Raw genomic sequence first — 18,794 nt, 5'->3', positions numbered from 1 at the left:
AGTTGTGCCGCAATTCAAACAAGAAGGTACAAATTTTCTTTGTTAATTTTATGCGCAAATGTGTTGTTTTATGCCACAAAGATGTGCAGACCATAAAAATTTTGATATTGATCAATCCAAGTTAGCTAACAGAGTCAGAGTACTACTATTCACGCTAGTGTCCTTCAGCTAAGTAAAGAGTTGACTGCTGTTCAGTGATGTTGCTGGAATGGTATATGCCAGATGGGGACATGAGTTGGTGTGTAGGTTCCTTTCAACTGTGATGGGCACAGCTTCAAGCAGCCTGTCAACAGTTGTTAACTGGACTCTGTGAGGAAGATTGGCATAAGATATTGGAGGGCAGTTGGTTTATATGGAGCCACATCTTGGCAAGAAAACTGTGCACAGTTCAGATCATCCAGTAAGCAGAAAAGTCCATACTTCCACTATAGTTTAGCACTTTGCATATACCAGCTTATTTCCTCTCACTTTCCACATCCTGACATTGGTCGGCATGGACGAGTTGGACCAAAGGGTCTGTTTCCGTGCTGTACGTCTCTATGATTATCTATCTATGACACCTAATACCAGAACATATAATTTTAATTTTATTGAGAGTGAGCTACATCAGTGGATATGATTACAGGTGTTGCATTACAATGCAGGAAGAGGTATAATTATCTCATACTCCAAATATCAAAAGGACTGCTGCACATGGTTTGTATTATTGCAGCATATCACACAAAGAGCTTTCACATCTGTGATCAGTACTGCTCAATGTGTACGAAGCCACTTTTATGTAGAGACTCTTTAAAAAAAGCCTTTCTATTTGCTTGTGGAACTGTGAAAAATTATGAGGCACATGTGAGGTGTACAAATGAAAGTTCAACGCATGTAACAAGAGTCTTTACATGTTGGAAGAGGTAGCAAATGATTACTAAAGCTGGAGCTGAACGTGGATCGTTAGCAGTAATGATAGATTATACTCTGCTGAATGCAAATGCTGAGTGTCTCGATGTATTGTACCGACTGTGAGGAACAGCAGGGGATCTGACCCAAGCTGTGTAGCATGTCTGACAGTGATAAATGACTGGGCTGCTGCTGAAGTGACTGTTGTGTGAGTGTGTAGGGAGTGAGTTGGGGGGAATAAAGAGTGATCATTCCAATAATAAAACATTCCCTAATCTTCTTTTACTCTTGCATTGAACTAAATTTTTATTCCGGTTCTGCAGCAGCAAAACAAAACAGATCTCTTTATGGACACTCCAACTGATTGCTTTGTAGCCTGTTACCAATGAGATCTAATTTTCTTTTGGTAGGGGGAACAGAAAGTCTTTATCAGAGTGTGTTCTTATCATTTGTGACAGGTGTTCCCAGGCCTTTGTGGGCACTGAAAGAAGAGCCTTACTTTAAGTTTACTATCTCACTCCATGCCCTTAAATCACAAACAAAAACCTAACCTGCAGTTTCCCGCTTTCACTTGAAGAAATAATTGCTCTGTCTCTCATACAATTAAGACAGGACTCATGACAAAATTAGGTTGACTCATACTGAACCTTGCACAGAACCACCCCCACCCCACCTAATACACCCAGGGGTGATGACATGGCTATAAATCAGGCCCTGTCATCTTATGCTGATGTGAAAAGATTGTTGTGGGGGTGGGGATTGTGGCGGTGGCCAATCAATTTACTATGCTAATGGAAACTCTTCTCTTGATTGCAGGGCATACAAAGTTATAGAAGAAGATGACCTAAAATTTCCCTTGGTATATGGGGAAGGAAAGAAGGTAGGTTATGATGTTGCAGAAAATTAAGTGTTTGTGTTTCCTTTGACCAAAAGGGTGCTCATTCAAATTGTTTCTTGCACTTTTAACAGTAAAATATATGCATCCTCATCCCCTCCACTTCAACCATCCTGAAAACACACTACTCCTTTCTCATAAAATTACATGCCAACCTATGGAAGGCAATTATTTACAAAAGTTGAACATCAGTGATGTACACAAGCATTGTCACAAACTAGAACTTGCTTTCAATTAAAGGATGTATTCAATGAATTAATTCTGCCGGAACCATTGCTGATTGTTGGGAAAAACCTATCTCGTTCAGTAACTTCCTTCAGGGAAGGAAATCGGTCATTATCTGGTCTGATGCACATGTGACTCCAGACCCACGAAAATGGTTGACTCTTAACTGTACTCTGGGCAATTAGGGATGGGCAATAAATGCTGGCAACCAAATATGCCCACATCCTGTGAAAAAGGGCAGATTTAAGATGATTGACAAAGAAACCCTGAGGCAACACAAGGGAATGTTTTGTGCAGTAAGTTGTTGTGACATAAAATGCACCATCTGAAAAGGCAGTATCAACACATTTATTTAATAGTTACTTTCAAAAGAGGAATGGATTAATAACCAAAGGGGAAAAGAAAGTACATGCCCATTTAAAAAAGAAAAACAATTGGGGAGTGAGACTAATGACTAATTTGATCAAAGAAGCAACACAGGCATAATGAGCTGAACTGGGGAAAATGCTGTGATTCTCCCACCCACCACCATTATCAAAAACTAGTCCAAGGGTTCATTTCTTCTAATTATTAACAGTGCTCTGACTCAGTTGCACCTTCTGAATTTTTTTGATTTTCTTGCTGGTGACACAAGAGGGGTTATCTGCTAGTCCTAGAAGTGGCAGGTCTGGAAGCAGTGGGAGTTGGTGGTGTAGTGGTAATGTCACTGGACTAATAATCTAGTTCTGGGACATGGATTTGATCATAGCAGATGGTGAAATTTAAAGTCAATAAATTCACACAATATTGACCACTGTTGATTGCCATAAAAACTCATATGGTTCACTAATGCCCTTTAGGGTAGGAAAGCTGCTATCCTTACCTTGCTTGACCTACATGCGACTGCAGAGCCAAAGCAATGTGGATGACTCTTAAAATCTGGGAGGCTTCAAAAGAGCATTAAATGGAAATCTAGCCAGTAACACCCACATCATATCAAATTAACTTTTGTAAGAAAGGAAGCTTACTTAGGTGGGAAAGGGGTCATCTGAACCATGCAAGCTTCCTGCCTTCAGTATAGAAGAGCTTTGGGTGGGAAGGCCCAAATTCAAGCTTCCTACCCTGCTGTCAATTGAAGCCCATATGAAATCAATTAAGGATAATATGTGAGCCAATTCCTGCCTGGTTCCGGTCTAGACAGAGAGTTATTGGTCCACCAAACTGGTAAACCAGTGTGGGCAATATGTCAATTTGAGAAGGGGGTGGCTCATTTTGATCTGTACTGTTTTGCACATGACCCAAGGAACTGTTTGTAGGTGTGGACCCTTCTCCACATGTCACCATCCCCACTGACAATCTACTCAATAATACTAGCAAGCACTAGAGAGCTGCACCTTCTTACTGGCCAGCCGCTCTTGATGGGAAGAGACTTCCTCAATTAGGGTCCAAATACCAGTAGAAAACAGACCAGTGACTAATTAAGTGCCTAATTACCTGAAGATAAGCAGGAGGCTGTTCTTCCAGCTTCCTGATTGTCTACTGTGGATTTCAGCATCTGTAAGATTTTTGTCTCCAAATACCTGAAGATCCAATGCGTTTTTGCATCCAAACAGACACTAGGTTCCCTTTGCTAATCTTTCCCACTTTTTGATTTAATCCAATATTGGGAAGGAACCATACCAGGACTGCTTTTCCTGTCCAGATCAGTTTCTTTTTATTATCCTCCTTGTGGTGTATCAAAAAACGCATTCAAAACAACTGGAATAAATGCTGCCAGTGATTAGTAAGTTGAGACCAGCTATTTAACTTCACTTCTGAAAATCAATGCTTTAACCAGCATTGAATGCATTTGCCATTAATCTAGTTTTTTTCAGAATAAGTTATTTCTTGGCTTTCAAAGGACTTGCCTACATTTTATATTGTAATTCCCAACTGACTTGTTCTATGTACATAACAAGCTATTGTATCATATAATAAACTTGAAGGTGAGAACAATATGCTTTGGAAATGCATATACTGCACTGATAATTATGAGTATGTAGACACTGTGTATGTACAAGCATTCTCAGAAGGATATTTCTACAAAGTGAGCATCCCAATGTTGAGTATTATTGTACGGGATTTGTAGATCTGAGAATAAGAAAAGTCAGTTATGAAAATTTTCAATTGATGTAGAAATGCCTGAACCTCCAATCCATGTTCCTGTTGAGTGAAGAGTCGAGAGTTTTCCATCCTTAACAGTGCAACTATATATTGTACAGATGTTATAGTTCAAAATTCTCTCTGAGAAATTGCCAATTTCTTGTTACTCATGAAGTAAGTTTGTAAAGTTAATTTTTTAAAGGAGACTCATTACGATGCATTTCCTCAGCATTCCTTGCCTTTCTGAAGGATGTTGATTAAGGAAGCGATTTCTTGTCAAGCTCTTATTAGTTCCTATGATGTTGTCGAGCAGGAGGCCTTGAAGAATGGCTTGGATTGAACTCAACATTTTTAAAAAGGTCATTCATGGGGTGTAGACATTGCTAGCAAGAACAGCATTCATTGCTTGAATTACTTTGGGAAGTGTTAATTACGTGTTTCTTGAACCACTTGCAATAGATGTGGTGAAAGTAACATCATGTTGTCAGGTAGAAAATTTCAGGGTTTTGACCCAGTGACAATGAGAAAACTGTATCATATTTCTAACTCCAGATTATGTGTAGTGGTTCTCCATGTGCCTGATGAATTTGGATTTCCTCAATCACTCTATCTTCCCCATCTCTCTCCTTTATACTTGTGCAATAAATGAATAGAATTTGAGTAAATTTTGACATGAGGTGCAACGTTCACCATTTGAAAACCTAAGCTCCACATTCTGTACTCCTGGTCTATCAGTGACATCTCTTTCACTTTTACAGGAGTGTAATGTGTTAAATATGATACTAGTATATTAATATATCAATACTACGAATATTTTTTAGTCTTTGTTGAAAAAGAAGCAGTGTCATTCTTTGTTAATGTGGATGATGTATGCACTGAAGTACAAGATGTAATTTGTTTAATAGGCACGTGTGATGGCGACCATAGGTGTCACCCGAGGACTTGGAGATCATGATCTGAAGGTTCACGATTCTAATATCCATATAAAGCCCTTTCTGTCATGCACTCCTGAGGTAAAGTATCAATTTTTAGCTGACGAAAGCTTGTGTATGTAGTTCCCATCTGGCTTTTTGTTCTAATCAATCCTTGGTAACTACTGTTAACTATAAGGCTGTTGTCATTCATATAACTATCTACTGACAGAAGTCCTGGATGAGCTCAGTTTTCCTGCCATTCAATGTTGCCACAAAAAAAAACCAACCTCTTTGTCACAATAAAACAAGATAGAATGATCTCTTTAAAAATGAAGATGATTTGAAACACATTGGCAAATCCCTCTTCCACCATTCCACTCAATCATACACAAGTTTGATGTGAAGTTGACATAATGAATGAGTCTCACGATTAATAATTTGTGCAATCTGAGCTTTACCAAAACTTACTAAGGAACAGCTGGCAATCTGAACAATTTCTATCCTGCCCTAGCCAACTAGACATGCCCAGGTCTGGGGTGATGGGGAAAGTGCTGAAAAGGCTGGGAGGAAATGAAGAGAGGAATTCATGGACTGACAGTGGGGTGCAGTATTTCTTTTGAAACAGGTGGTGCGCATGTGTTCTGAATGTCCCTATTCAAATAAATGGAAAGTAGTTAGGGCCTTTTTTGTGGACTTACCGACAGTGACTAGCCTCCTTGAGGGTCACTAACTGTCTGGCATACATTTGAGCATGAACAATCCATGCCAATCCCATTTGCCTCAGAAAGGTAACCAATATCATCAAAAAGATGTCTTCCACTCCAGTTATAATCTCTTCCAAACTCTTCCATCAAGCAGAAGATATAAAAGCTTAAACACATGTACCAATAGGTTGAAGAACAGCTTCTTTCTTACTGTTATTAGACTTCTGAACTGACCTCTCAAATTTCAAGTCTAATGTTGATCTTTTTGTGAACCTTCTTTGTAGCCGTAACCTGTCTTCCTCACTCTGTTCTATCATCCTATGACCTTTGTATGGTATGAACTGCCTGTGCTACACACAAAACAAAACATTTCACTGTACCTAGTTACACATGACAATAATAAAGCAAATCATTGGCCTTTCACAATCGAAACTAGAATCATACACAAGATACAAATGTGCATAAAATATCTGTCACCCAAAACAGACAAACATGCAGTTCTAATATTCAGGTCCATGAAACTGCATTAGATGCCCCATGGACATCTAAGATTCAGACTCCCTTCTTTAGCCACCCCCATTCCCCACTCTCCATTTTCTCCCCTCAATTTCCCCCTGTCTTCCTTTGCAGTCTGTGAATTTTTTCATGTGTTTATTTTGAATGAAGCTGTATACAATATTTAACCAACTATTGTTCTGAATTTTGACCCTAAATTCTGATTTTTTTTCTGTCTGAGATGGCTGATTTTATTCAGAACAGTCATTCAGCTCAATAAATTTTTGTTTTCTGAAAATGACATTTCAAAAAAAGTCCTAATTTGAAACTAGTTATTACTGATTCTGTGAAAAGAATTTCAAAGCAAATAATTGTAGAGTGTTTCTCAGCTTTAGAGCCATACAGGCCAACTGGTCCAACTGATCCATGACAGTACTTATGCATCATATAACCTCCTCCCACCATCCTTCATCTCATCCAATCCATCTTTTATATCCTTCTATTTCTCTCTCTCATGAGTTTAGCAAGCTCCTCTTTAAATAAATCTATGCTGTTTGCCTCAACCATCTCATGCAGTAGCAGGTTCCACAGTCTAGCTATTCTCTGGGTGAAATATTCCCTATCTGGTTCATTGTAATTGTCTTATTCCTTGGTGTCTCTCAGATCAAGTTTATTATCAATGTAAAATTTCCTGGAATCAGTACAACATAAATCAATAAGATGAATTTAGCAATTCAAATACAGGCATTTCTTTTTTGCTTCACTATCTCACCAGATACCAGTTGGCAGTGCAATTTTTAAAAAAAAATTCATTTAACAACTGTGGCAGTTTAAAATATATTTCACTGGTGATGTGTATCTATTAACAATATATGGCAGTTTATCGATGTGGTTATGCGTTTACCTAGCAACTTAATAGTTTACAATCCAGTCCTTCAGTTGGTTAATAGGGGAGGCAGTAGCATAGTCACTGAATTAGCAATCCAGAATCCCAGCCTAATGTTCTGGGGACACGGACGTGAATCCCACCATAGCAGATGGTGAAATTTTAATTCAGTAAATGTATGGAATAGAAAGCTGACTTATATAACTATTGTCAATTGTTGTAAAAACCCATCTAGTTCACTGATGTCCTTTAGGGAAAGAAAGCACTGCCATCCTTTTCTTGTCTGGCCTACATGTAACTCCACACCACAGCAATGTGGTTGACTTTTAACTGCACTCTGGGCATTTAGGGATAGACAATAAACGCTGGTCTAGACAGTAATGCCCAAATCCCATGAATGAATAAAAAGAAAATACATTCTCACCAAAACTGTTTTGAATTGAAAATTTGATTTACTGCATAGCATGCAAACTTATACTGTACACATATATGTAAATAAGCAGAAAATATTGTATACTTTGCAAACCTATACATAGCTATGTAAATGAGCAGCAAATATTCAATGAATTTATGTTCATGGTAATGAATGTTATAATTCAGTTCTGGCTAGTCTCACCTACAACACCCAGAGTTGTAAAGTCACGATGACTGAAAATCTAAAATTATTGAATGATTGATGTAAATGGCCCCACTATTTAATAATATATCATTTAGTTTTCCCTTTCTGGCTTGGAATAACCGTCTTGAAATTAGTATCTGCATTGAAAGTACAATGGACTAGAAGCTTACCTTCTTGAGATGGAACATTGCACTGTTTTATTTCTGTCTGCACAATGCACTTACTAAAATCCACAAAAAACAGTTGTTTGTGGTGTTGAAACCTAAATTTCACTAAAACAACAGTGCAAAATAAGGCATTTCATATTTTTTTAAAAGAGTCTTTTGAAGCAATAATGTTTCAAGCTTCTCAGTTTTTAAACAAATTTTCATGCCTTACAGTCCTCTTAGTAATCTTTTAAAATGCACATAATTTCCTGCACAACCCATACTCCTTGGCCATTGAGGGAGATAAATGGACTGGGAGTGTTGAAAGAATCTTATACAGTTAACAAAGATTTTATCATAAATGATTTTGTCTAATCAATAAATATACCTACTGTGCTGCTTGATTACAAACACTGTTAAATTTGGCTACAAATTTGCCATTCTACTGCACAAAAGTGGTAGGATCTGAGCTTCAGCAATAAGCATTTAAGAACTGTTTTTAAAAAAACCGCCAGTGTGTCACAGTGCAACTTTTACAGCTACTCTGACTTATATAGCACATTAATGCACAAGGATTTTTACAGTAGCTGGGTCAACTGTGGGCTCCATTTTATAGAATTTCCTATCTTGTCTGCTCAGACTAATTCAAATCAAGAGTGTAAATCTGCAAAGAGATGGACATGCACTGTATGGTTTATGACCTGTGCAGATGAGGCAAATAGAATGTCCTGTTGTTGCCATGGGAATGTTAACTGCCTGATTTCCATACTGAATATAGCAAAATGCTGTTGACCTCAAAGAATGTTAGTGGTTTCTGTCAATTCGAGGGAACCTAAATCAAAGCACTTCAATTTTACTGCCTCAAGTCTATTGCCTAACCCCTGGTCAGGGTTACTTGACAACATTTTTTGCGAGACAGAAATGAGAGGAATGTGTTTCCCCAAAAAAAGCATTTATATTTGCAATTTCAAAGGAAAGATAAAGTGTCTGTATACTACCACTGAAAGTGTACTTGCAATGTTTTTGTTGATTAACTTGTTTTTGTTTTGTCATTTTCATTTTATGTTCATGGAAATCTAAAATGACTTGTGAATAATTTATTGGGTTGTAAAGGAAAACTTTGTGTACTTCACAATTGTAAAAAAAATTCAGTTGCTTTTTAAAATATTTTTTGTTCACTTGAAAAGTTAATTTGATTGATCTGTGTATAGGTGCGAGTTTATGATATCTCAGAGCATGATCATGACGTAAATGATGTACTGGTTCTAGCTACTGATGGACTATGGGATGTCCTATCAAATAAAGAAGTGGCTGAGGCCATAACAAGCTTTCTGTCCAACTGTGATCCCGATGACCCACGCAGGTAAGTCATGAGTTTTACTTAATTTCTAATGCCATGAATTCTACTTGTTAATAATCCATGACGTGGACACAGACTGAAGTATTGAATTTTAATGGAGAATTCTACTGTCACTCAGCATGATAACATTTGAACAGCACAGAAAGGGAGACTATTTGACCCAGTGCTGGCAATGTACTAGCTCAATCCAAATTAAATTCCACGACTTGCTCTCGTATGAGATATACAAAGGAACCTCAATTATCTGGCATTCAATTAACTGATTTTTGGATTATCTGAACAAGATCGCAAGGTCCTGATGCATGGCTAACTATGTTATCTGCCATTGATTATCCAGTATTCGATTAACCTAACAAAATATTCCCCGCCTGTGTCCTTCGGATAATCGAGGAACATCTGTATGCATGTTAGGAGCATACTCAGGCCACTTAGCTCCTTTGATCTACCTCACGATTTGTCATGATCATGGCTGATCTGATTGTAGCCTGAATTACACTTTGTTGGTGAAATCTACTTGATGCATTTGTTATTTCTGGACTTAACTATTAAAATATGTGCATGCTGGCCTCGATTCTTCTATCTTGCACAAAGTTGAATTTATCTAGAACTCAACTAGTAGCACCCTAAACTTATTGAGTCTCATGTCCATCACCTCTGTGCTTGCCGAGTTCCATTAGTTTCTGACTTGACAGCACCTTAATTTTAACACACTCATCCTTGTTTTCAAACCATTCCTTTTTCTTGTGAAATCCTCCAGCCCTGGAAAACAGTACTCCTCCAATTTTGCCCTCCTCTGCATTTCTGATTTTAATTGTTGCACCATCAACAGCCGTGCCTTCAGCTACCTAGATCAAAAGTCTGGAATACACTAAATCTCTCTAACTCTTTACCTCACTTTCCTTTTTTAATATGCTCCTTAAAGCTTGGCTCTTTGACCAAGCTTTTGATTATCAGTTATATGATTTCTTTATGTGGATTAATGTTGGGTTTTGTTCAATAACAATAAAGTGAAGAATCTTAGGATGTTTTGGAACATCAAAGGTCCTGTGTAAATAATAGCTGTTGTTTATTGGAAGAGAATCCCATCCTCATTTGCATCAAGTTAGTGAGCTGCAGAATGACAATTTCTGATGACTTTAGTTTCAATCCAAATGATGCTGGACACATTGGACATTGTTCAACATTTCTTAATCTGGTATCAAGACAAACCGGTACCTGGACACCATCCAACATTGTTTCCTGAGATAAAGATTGAATATGAGTAGTAAAATAATCACAATCCAACCTTTGTGTTTTCATCTTTCTAAATCTGAAACATAACAAAAAATGTTTTATTTATGACAGTCAGACAGTCTATGTGTTACATTATGGTCAGAATTCTGACATAAATAGTGAAATCTGACTGTATCCCCGAGGAGTACTACTTGGTCGTGGGGGGATCTGGGAGCTTGGTTGGGGCAGACATCACTGATTTGATATTGAGTTGAGAGAACTTTATGTTGTACCCAGGTGCAAAGGAAAGACACAGTAAGAATATCAAATTCCACAGCTTGGACACAGATACAGACATTTCTTTTGTAGTGCGATAATTGCATTCCTGTGCAACCCCATGTTATATAAGAATCATGCAATACAAATAACACTTTAAAGTGCTGGCGATTCAATCGCGCTATAGCCAACACACGTTTTAAAAGTTTGTGCTTTAAAAATAACATCCTCTATTCATCAATAGTGTTACAGTGAATTCGCATTGACGAAACTTATGTTATAGCAGAACAACCTGTAGTCTATCTTGTTACCTTTCACACCCTAGCAATACACTTACATAGAAAGACAGAGATCAAACAGCACAGAAACATGCCATTCAGTCCAACCATCCCATGCCAGTGTTTCTGCTCCATATTGGTGATCTAAACTTTTGCCTTTTTTCTTCATATTTATCCAACTTCCCCATCAATGCATCTATGCGCTCACTTCAACAAGTTCCACATTATAGCCACACTCTCTGTAGAAATGTTTCTCTTCAATTCCTAATTGATTTAGTTAGTGACTATCTTGTATTTACGGCATCTAATTCTGATATCCCCACAAGTGGAAACATCATACTCTTGTTTATAAACCCACTTATAACCTTGAAGCCCTCGTTTAGGACTCTACAGCCTTAGCTTTTCTAAATTTAAACAAAAAGCTCGTTCAATATTTTTTAGTTGTTATAACACCCCCCCCCCCCCGCCCACCAAGTTCTGTTATCATCTTTATATTTTCTTAAGACCATCTACATCCATTTTCTATCATTTTTATAAAATAGATTAATATTTTATAAAGTATTCAAAGCAACAGCCCCTACACACTTGTCAACTTCGAGCTTGTGTAATTCAGTAAGGAAAACACGTAGAGACCAATGTTGCTAGGTCTCTATCCTACATACGTTGTTATGGGAATTCACATCAATTCTTTGAGAGTGGGCAGCATATCAATGCCTACAAAAGCCTCAAGCTGTAAACATTTGAAAATAAATGTGGGGATGGTAATGACATGCCTTTTGGCACTTCATAACGCATTCTTTTCTGGGAATGAGAGATAATAAGCCATGTGGAGGAACCTCTGACTTAAGGGTTCAGGCCTATGTTTTGGATTGTCTTTGCCAAAGACATATTGAGTGTATACTAACCAGAAGTGTTTTCTAATTTCTCTCCTAACTGTCTGGCTCTAATTGTTTTGAATGAACTCTCCAGTCCTAGGCTTCACAACCATCAGAAATATTTGCCCCTTTCTATCCTATCTATTCTCTCAATATTTTGAAACATTTGATTAAATCAATACTGCAGCTTCTAAATTCCAGGAAATATTTTAATTATGCAATCCCCATTTGTTTTTTAACCCTTGAAGTTCAGATATGTCTGGTAAATTTATCCAGCACTTCGTTTTTTCTGCACTGGTGTTCTCTGAATAAGCTTCACAATGGATCGTGTGCTATAAGACCTTATGATTTGTGACTAGCAAATCTTCCATTTTTTTAAAAAATGCACAAAATACAATAATAATTAAATTAAAATATAAATGGGCCCAATGTACTGGCACTTACTTTTTGAAGGCTTTCTGCCTTTTGTTCACCGTTCTTTTCAATTCATGAATGCTTTTATGGTTTCATGGTGCTGTAACAAATTATTAGAGTTGTACCAATATCTTCCTTTCCATTAAAAGTGAAGAGCACAGAGTTTTAAAGAATAACAATGTGATAGGGCACAGATTTAAGATGATGACGACACTGGGTAGACTTCTTTTCTTTCAAGTCCCAAAGACTTTGTACTTTCAAAAGGATGCAAGTTTGTCAACTCTATTATACATGAAAGCAGATCCATGTCCAGGATAATATTATGTTTTGAAGGAAATATATGATCTATTTTTCCTATTCACATGAGAATGTCTCATCATTTTTAATTTCATCCCATGATCACCATTCACCTGTAGTTTTTAATGACATTTATGATCACAATCTGTTTGCCTGTGAATAAAATTAATCTTAACAAACTTAATTTTGATCTATATAAATATATATGATAAAGTAGCAGATGGTTAGTGATCAACTATTGAAGTGCACATTCGAGAGTGGCTTAAAGTGTCAACCATTCTTTGTGCCAAATATTGTTTTTAAACATGTACTAATTTTTATATCTGTGCAATTAGTCCTGAGCAGATTTGCTCATTGAAGAACGCAGCAATAATTTGACTGGGGGAGGAAAAATATCTCCATGTGAAACAACTTAAATAAATTGAACAGAGAATTAAACAAAAAATGTCTGCTTCCCTTACCCTGAACCTTAATGGTGAACAGGTGAGAATATAACTTCATCCATGAGATGTTAAGAGGTGCCTTGATGTCACAACTTAAAATAAAGTGCTTGAGTTTACATTAAGGTCGTTCAGATATTTTAGCTAGTTTGTCTAAAATTGGGCAAAAAAGTGCAAAAGGTAAAGGAATTTTAAACTCAAATCATCTCCAGTACAAATTGAGTTTGCACTGGTTATAAAGCATCTTGAGAGAAGCAGGCCCTGACTTTGGAACATACCACAGCCCTAAATCAATTTAATCTGAATGACATATTTCTGCTAATTGTACTCATTTGCGGGCCTCCAAGGAAGCTCTTAATTTTTTTTTAGGCAATAGATATGTAAACATTTTATAATAGGCATCTTTGAAAGCTTTTACGTATAGAAGGATTGAATTTTATGGAGTCAGGAAGACTCTTTGGACTTGTTAAAATAGTGGATGAGACCTGGTTCTGTCCCTACTGTCAATTTTCTCCAGTGCAGAAGATAGTAGGGATCGTGAGCCTGTAATACTCTGTACTCACAATCTGGCCAGCTCAGTGTGGAGATGGATACTTCCTAGAATCCTGCAATTTTCATGCATTCAAGTACTTATCAAGACTCCTGAGGGTTGTTGCAAGTTGTGTCTGGATTCCTTCAAACGGTATTGCCACTGCTCCCTATGCCCCTCAACTCACCGCTTATGTCCCCTTGTATCCTGCATGTCAACTCATAGCACTTTTCCATGCTCATTCACTCAGTATAAACTTTGAACAGAATCAACAGACCCTATAATAATAATGAGGGGTATGGAAAAGTTCTTCATAAAAGAAGCCATAACTTTTTTTAAAAAATCCTGCTATTACAACACTAGAAATCATTATGAGCAGAATGTAAAACTACATACTCTTCCTCAGAACACAGAAGAAGAAGTCAAATTGGATTGCAATCCTTAATTCTGTCTGTCTTTCCACTGATGCCAGATCAGTTGAATTTTTAAAATTTAATATTAGAATTATGCACTGTACATTAAGTTGTTCTGCAAATTAACATGGCAATCCTTGTTTCTTGTCCCATTTTTTGGTTGGACTCCCATATTGCAATGGTCAGTGCCATCTTCGCACTAAAGCTACAGTTTACGCCTAAACTATAAAATGACAGTATGCCTGTCAGGGAAAATGTATTGATCTCAGATTTAAGATTGAAATAACATCTATTGATTTTTGAGGGAGAGAGCTTTTAGCATCTTCTGTGGTGATTTCTTTGTTCCCCTGAGTGCTATGTTCTAGTCCTGATTTTAAGCATGTTTCTATGTACTTTCAAAATTGTTCAAAAAACTCAATCAAATTATATTTTATCCTTGCATAGTCTTAGGAATTCATTGGATATGGTTCAGAGAAGGTTCACAAGGTTAATTGTAGGACGATTGGGATTTGTTTTAGGGCCAATGAAGTATTTTTGAAGTAATGTAGGAAACATGACAGATCTTGCGTAGCAAGATCTCACAATAGCAATGGAATAATGACCACACAGTCCGTTTGTTTGATGTTGGTTTGAAGAATAAAATTTCACCAAGACAACAGGAATAATTCCTGTTGTTTCAAGTTTAGAAGAAAGAGAGGTGACTTTATTGAAACGTATAAGCCTCTGAGGAGGCTTGATAGGTTAGTTGATGAAAGGATGTATACCTCTTAGGGGAATGTAGATCAAGGGGTCATCCTTTCAGAATAATGGATTGTATTGTGCACTAGGCCAGACCCCTCAAAACATTTTTAAGCTGGTAGCCCAGACCGTAACTTTGCTTTTTGTTTTAGTTAAGTAGGTAGTGGATATTCCTGGGGTAAATCAGCTAGTTCGGCTTCCAAGTTTTAAACAAACAAAATTTGCTTACAAAATGGCGGAATGAAACACAAAGAATAGAAAACTGAATACTGGATAACTTATCCTATCCAAACCTGACTTAATGATGCTGTTCCAAAAATACTTGCCTCCAATAACAAATCCCTTAGCACAAACAGTAAAAATGAAACAAACTAGAGCTTGCAGGCTTAAAGTTAGAGAGAGATCAGCAGCCTGTTTCATACATCCTCTGCTGCAACTAAACAGACTCAACTTCTGAACTGAATTAAAAAAAAAACTAATCCAAACTAAGGCTAGCTCCACAGTTAGCTGGCTACTGCCATTTGATTATTTTGGTATTTTTAAAGACGTGAAATCTTTTGGCCTGAAGCATATTATTTATTAGAGATAAACATAGGGCCCCAATAAAACTTTCAAACCCAGCCTAGTTGGAGCTTGGCCACTTAACCCCTCTCTGAAAAAAACTCAAGGGCATAGTAACCTTGTAAAAAGAACCAGTATTGTGACAATTGCATGTATCAGATGCAGATAAGGAAGCATTTATCTGAAGGTATTGAATCTTCAATTCATGACCCTCTTCTTCCCAAGAAAGCTGTGGAGACTGAGTCATTTCATATGTTCTAAACTGAGATTGACTGATTTTTAAACAAATGGGGAGTTGAGGATTTTGAGGAACAAATTGGAATGTAGAGTTGTGCAGTCAAGATCAAACCCACAATGATCTTATAGAATAACAGAAACTCGCAGCACCATATTGCCTATCCCTGCTCCAAGTTGTTATGGACTTGTTTCAGTTGGCCTTTGGAAAGATTGAAGAAACACAGAAGGACACATGCAAACAATGCAATATTTTGATTCAATTGCAACTACTAACAAACTATTGTTATATCCCTGAATTATACTATTGTACACTTAGATATTGAACAGAACACAAATTGAGAATCATTGTGTTCAAGAGAATATCGAAAAATTGGAACTATCAATTAAAGATAGTGAGAGTAAGTATGATTTTCTGTGATAATATAAAACATATGACAGCAAATCAGCCTGTTTAATATATCTCCAGTTTTTATTTCCACTTAAGTCAACAGGACAGATAGGGTAGGTTACCACGACTATCCATTTTATATTATGAGTTAAAGTCTACTCCAAAGGATGAATGAAGTTGTAGAAAATTAGATCGGCCTGTATAATGGTCACTGCACATATGCAACAACTTTTGGTTAAATTTACTGGGTAAATAATGTAGTGCTTAAGTAAATATTAGTTGTTTGTATAGTTATATGCTTCATGATTATATTATTTCTTCACAGATACACACTGGCAGCCCAGGACCTGGTGATGAGAGCTAGAGGTGTCTTGAAGGACCGAGGATGGAGGATATCAAATGATAGACTTGGTTCAGGTGATGACATCTCCATGTACATCATTCCTCTCCTGCATGGAAACAAGTTGACATGATAATGACTGCATCATGCCAAGTGACTTACTGGTTATTTGTTGCTGGCCCTGTAATGATACTGAAGGGAGGACGATTTCCTTTGTTTTTTTACTTGTAGCAAAAATCATCAGTTTCACTACAAATAAAAAACACGAGGAAATCCTATCCCAGTGGTGACCAGACAATAAGAAGCAGAAGTCCCAGAACTGATTCAAATATTCTTATGAAAAGAAGGGGGTTTAATAAAATCGTATATTGGCAGATTTTGCTTTCAGTTCAAAATTCACAAACTTTATCTTCTACTTTCATTGTTATAGTTGATGTAATTGTTTTTCCTGCAATCAAATAAATATATCCTGTATAAATCAAAAAGGAAGGATATTTATCAAAAATTGTAAAGTCTTTAAATATTAAAAATGTGTTATAACTTATAAATTTTGGAATTTTGATGTATATTTTGCAAGTGCTGTAATGCTAGTGAAGGAGAGAGAAATTCTTCATGCTGTGTTTTAGAGTTCTTCATATAATCAATATGGCAATCGTCTAACAGAATTATGCTGTCATAATGTAGTGAGTATTGTTTTGGTTTTTTTATGGCACTGTTTGAAGATTAAAACTGGTTACCACAGTTTGTTTAAAAAATGATACAAGCCTCCAACTGTTATACATACTGGCAACTGCAGGGCAAGATATGTGAATCTGCTGATTATTTTTGTAAAGTGATTTTCTTTGGCTATTGAGTAGACATTGCCTAAGATTATCTACAGGCTTTTGTTAGTCTTTCTCTTTGTCATGTTTGTCATATACTGCATTCAACATGAATAGATTTGTTGCACCTATCTGTTTTTTGGTTTTACCACTGATAGTATATGCTTGGCAAGTGTCAAAATGCTGCCAAAATCACCACACCATCCCCAGGCCAATCTCTCTCAGAAGCAGCAGTAACAGGCAAAAGTATTTATTCTACATCAGTGCTATTCATCTCATTGGAGTATTTAAGGTTTGAGATGAGCTTCACTGAAATATTTTGTAGATGCCAAGGAAAAAACTATTAAAAGATTTTTTAAATGTTTCATTCATTTCTGAAAGACTGAACTGTGGAACATATTTTTATTGAAAAGCAATGTTACATTCAGGCAGGTTTGAAATTTTCTTTGTGTTTGGAGTCTTAAAAGTAGTATGTAAGAAGGCTGGAATGAAGATGCAAATAACTAGTGTGATGTTGTATTTGACTGTTCATGAAGGTGATTTGTAAGAGGACAGTAATATTGCACTGTACAGTAATTAAATTTGCTTAATGTTTAAAGACTTTATTCCGTTATCTCTCTAATCACAAATTGTACTTGCAACAGACATTTTTATTGTAAATCTTTCTGAATGTTTCTACTTTGTAAGTTGCCTCTTTTATTTCCATACTGCATTTCATATGCCAAATTTGATGACGAGGAACATGACAGAAACGGTTTTGAAATGATTGGTAATAAACAGGTTAACATATGCATTAGGCAAACATTTCTTTAGTACAGGTATTTTTTAAATTTCGCATGGCAATAGTAAATACACAAGGTAATGCACTTTCCCCAACATGTAGATCAATGTGGCTCATCACCCCAAAAGAAATGAACCCTTTAACACACTCATGCAAATTTTAATTTGCTACATTTTTCACTCAAAGGTCTCTGCAAGATTAATTGGAATTTTCCAACTGTTTAAGAGTCTATGATATACTGTATTCATAATTTGGCATCCAAAGGTTAAGTGACAATTTTCTAATAGATTTCGCCATGCATTTCTATATTATTTTATATTAATTGTTCTGGTTGTGTAAAGCTAGTCTTTGAACAAGTGACATTTTATACCCTCAAGTTTAGTCTTTGCCCCTCAACCTTTTGAAGGTCATATAGAAAAGTTAAAACTGTCAGCAAAGTTTGGCTCATTACCATGTCAAAGGGCTAAATTAACTTTGTTTTGAATATAATCCAACTATTAATATTCATGCAGGTATGGTTTGGGAAATTATCAACAGTATTTTTTCACTGTTTGGTATAAGGTTATTATTGAGTGTATACTAAGTACATCTCTCTGACCTTCGAAGCTCCATTATTCATCTGACTGGTCACTTCCCTTGACATGTCATATCAATGGTTTTAGCCGCACCTAAATGAATATCTTCCAAAATATGTCTCACCTACATTTGTACTTGGCCTTCTAACTTTCAATCCCATTCCCTCTATGCTAAACATAATAAAATTATAACTTTACTCTTCAAAGACTTAAGGTGACGTACAATGCCAAAAGACAATTATCTTCCACCACCCACCTCACACTTCTTTATCCTCTTTTATAAGATGATTTATTAACATTAATTTTCATGAATATCTGTTCCACAAATCCACCACTCTGAGGAAATAATTTGTTATAATCTCCCAA

At 36.5% G+C, this 18,794-nt stretch overlaps 2 protein-coding genes across 4 annotated transcripts in view; one reads left to right on the top strand and one right to left on the bottom strand.

Annotated features, from left to right (window-relative positions):
• Positions 1-17,675, top strand: part of ppm1h (protein phosphatase, Mg2+/Mn2+ dependent, 1H) — a 157,797-nt gene extending 140,122 nt beyond the window's left edge. Inside the window, exons 7-10 of the mRNA XM_087997023.1 lie at positions 1,705-1,768; positions 5,035-5,142; positions 9,105-9,256; positions 16,237-17,675. Of these exons, the coding sequence (XP_087853149.1) occupies positions 1,705-1,768; positions 5,035-5,142; positions 9,105-9,256; positions 16,237-16,384 (472 nt within the window). The 3' untranslated portion in view covers positions 16,385-17,675. The remainder of the gene's footprint in view (positions 1-1,704; positions 1,769-5,034; positions 5,143-9,104; positions 9,257-16,236) is intronic.
• Positions 1-18,794, bottom strand: part of LOC148146717 (uncharacterized) — a 195,949-nt gene that overhangs the window by 71,770 nt on the left and 105,385 nt on the right. The gene's annotated exons all lie outside the window — the stretch shown is intronic.

The sequence above is a fragment of the Chiloscyllium plagiosum genome, unplaced genomic scaffold (genome assembly GCF_037043375.1).
Source record: "Chiloscyllium plagiosum isolate Xiang-an unplaced genomic scaffold, Cpla_swu_hap1 HiC_scaffold_19, whole genome shotgun sequence".
NCBI lineage: Eukaryota > Metazoa > Chordata > Chondrichthyes > Orectolobiformes > Hemiscylliidae > Chiloscyllium > Chiloscyllium plagiosum.
The sequence above is the reverse complement of the archived record's forward strand: the minus strand, read 5'-3'. Positions and strand labels throughout refer to the sequence as shown.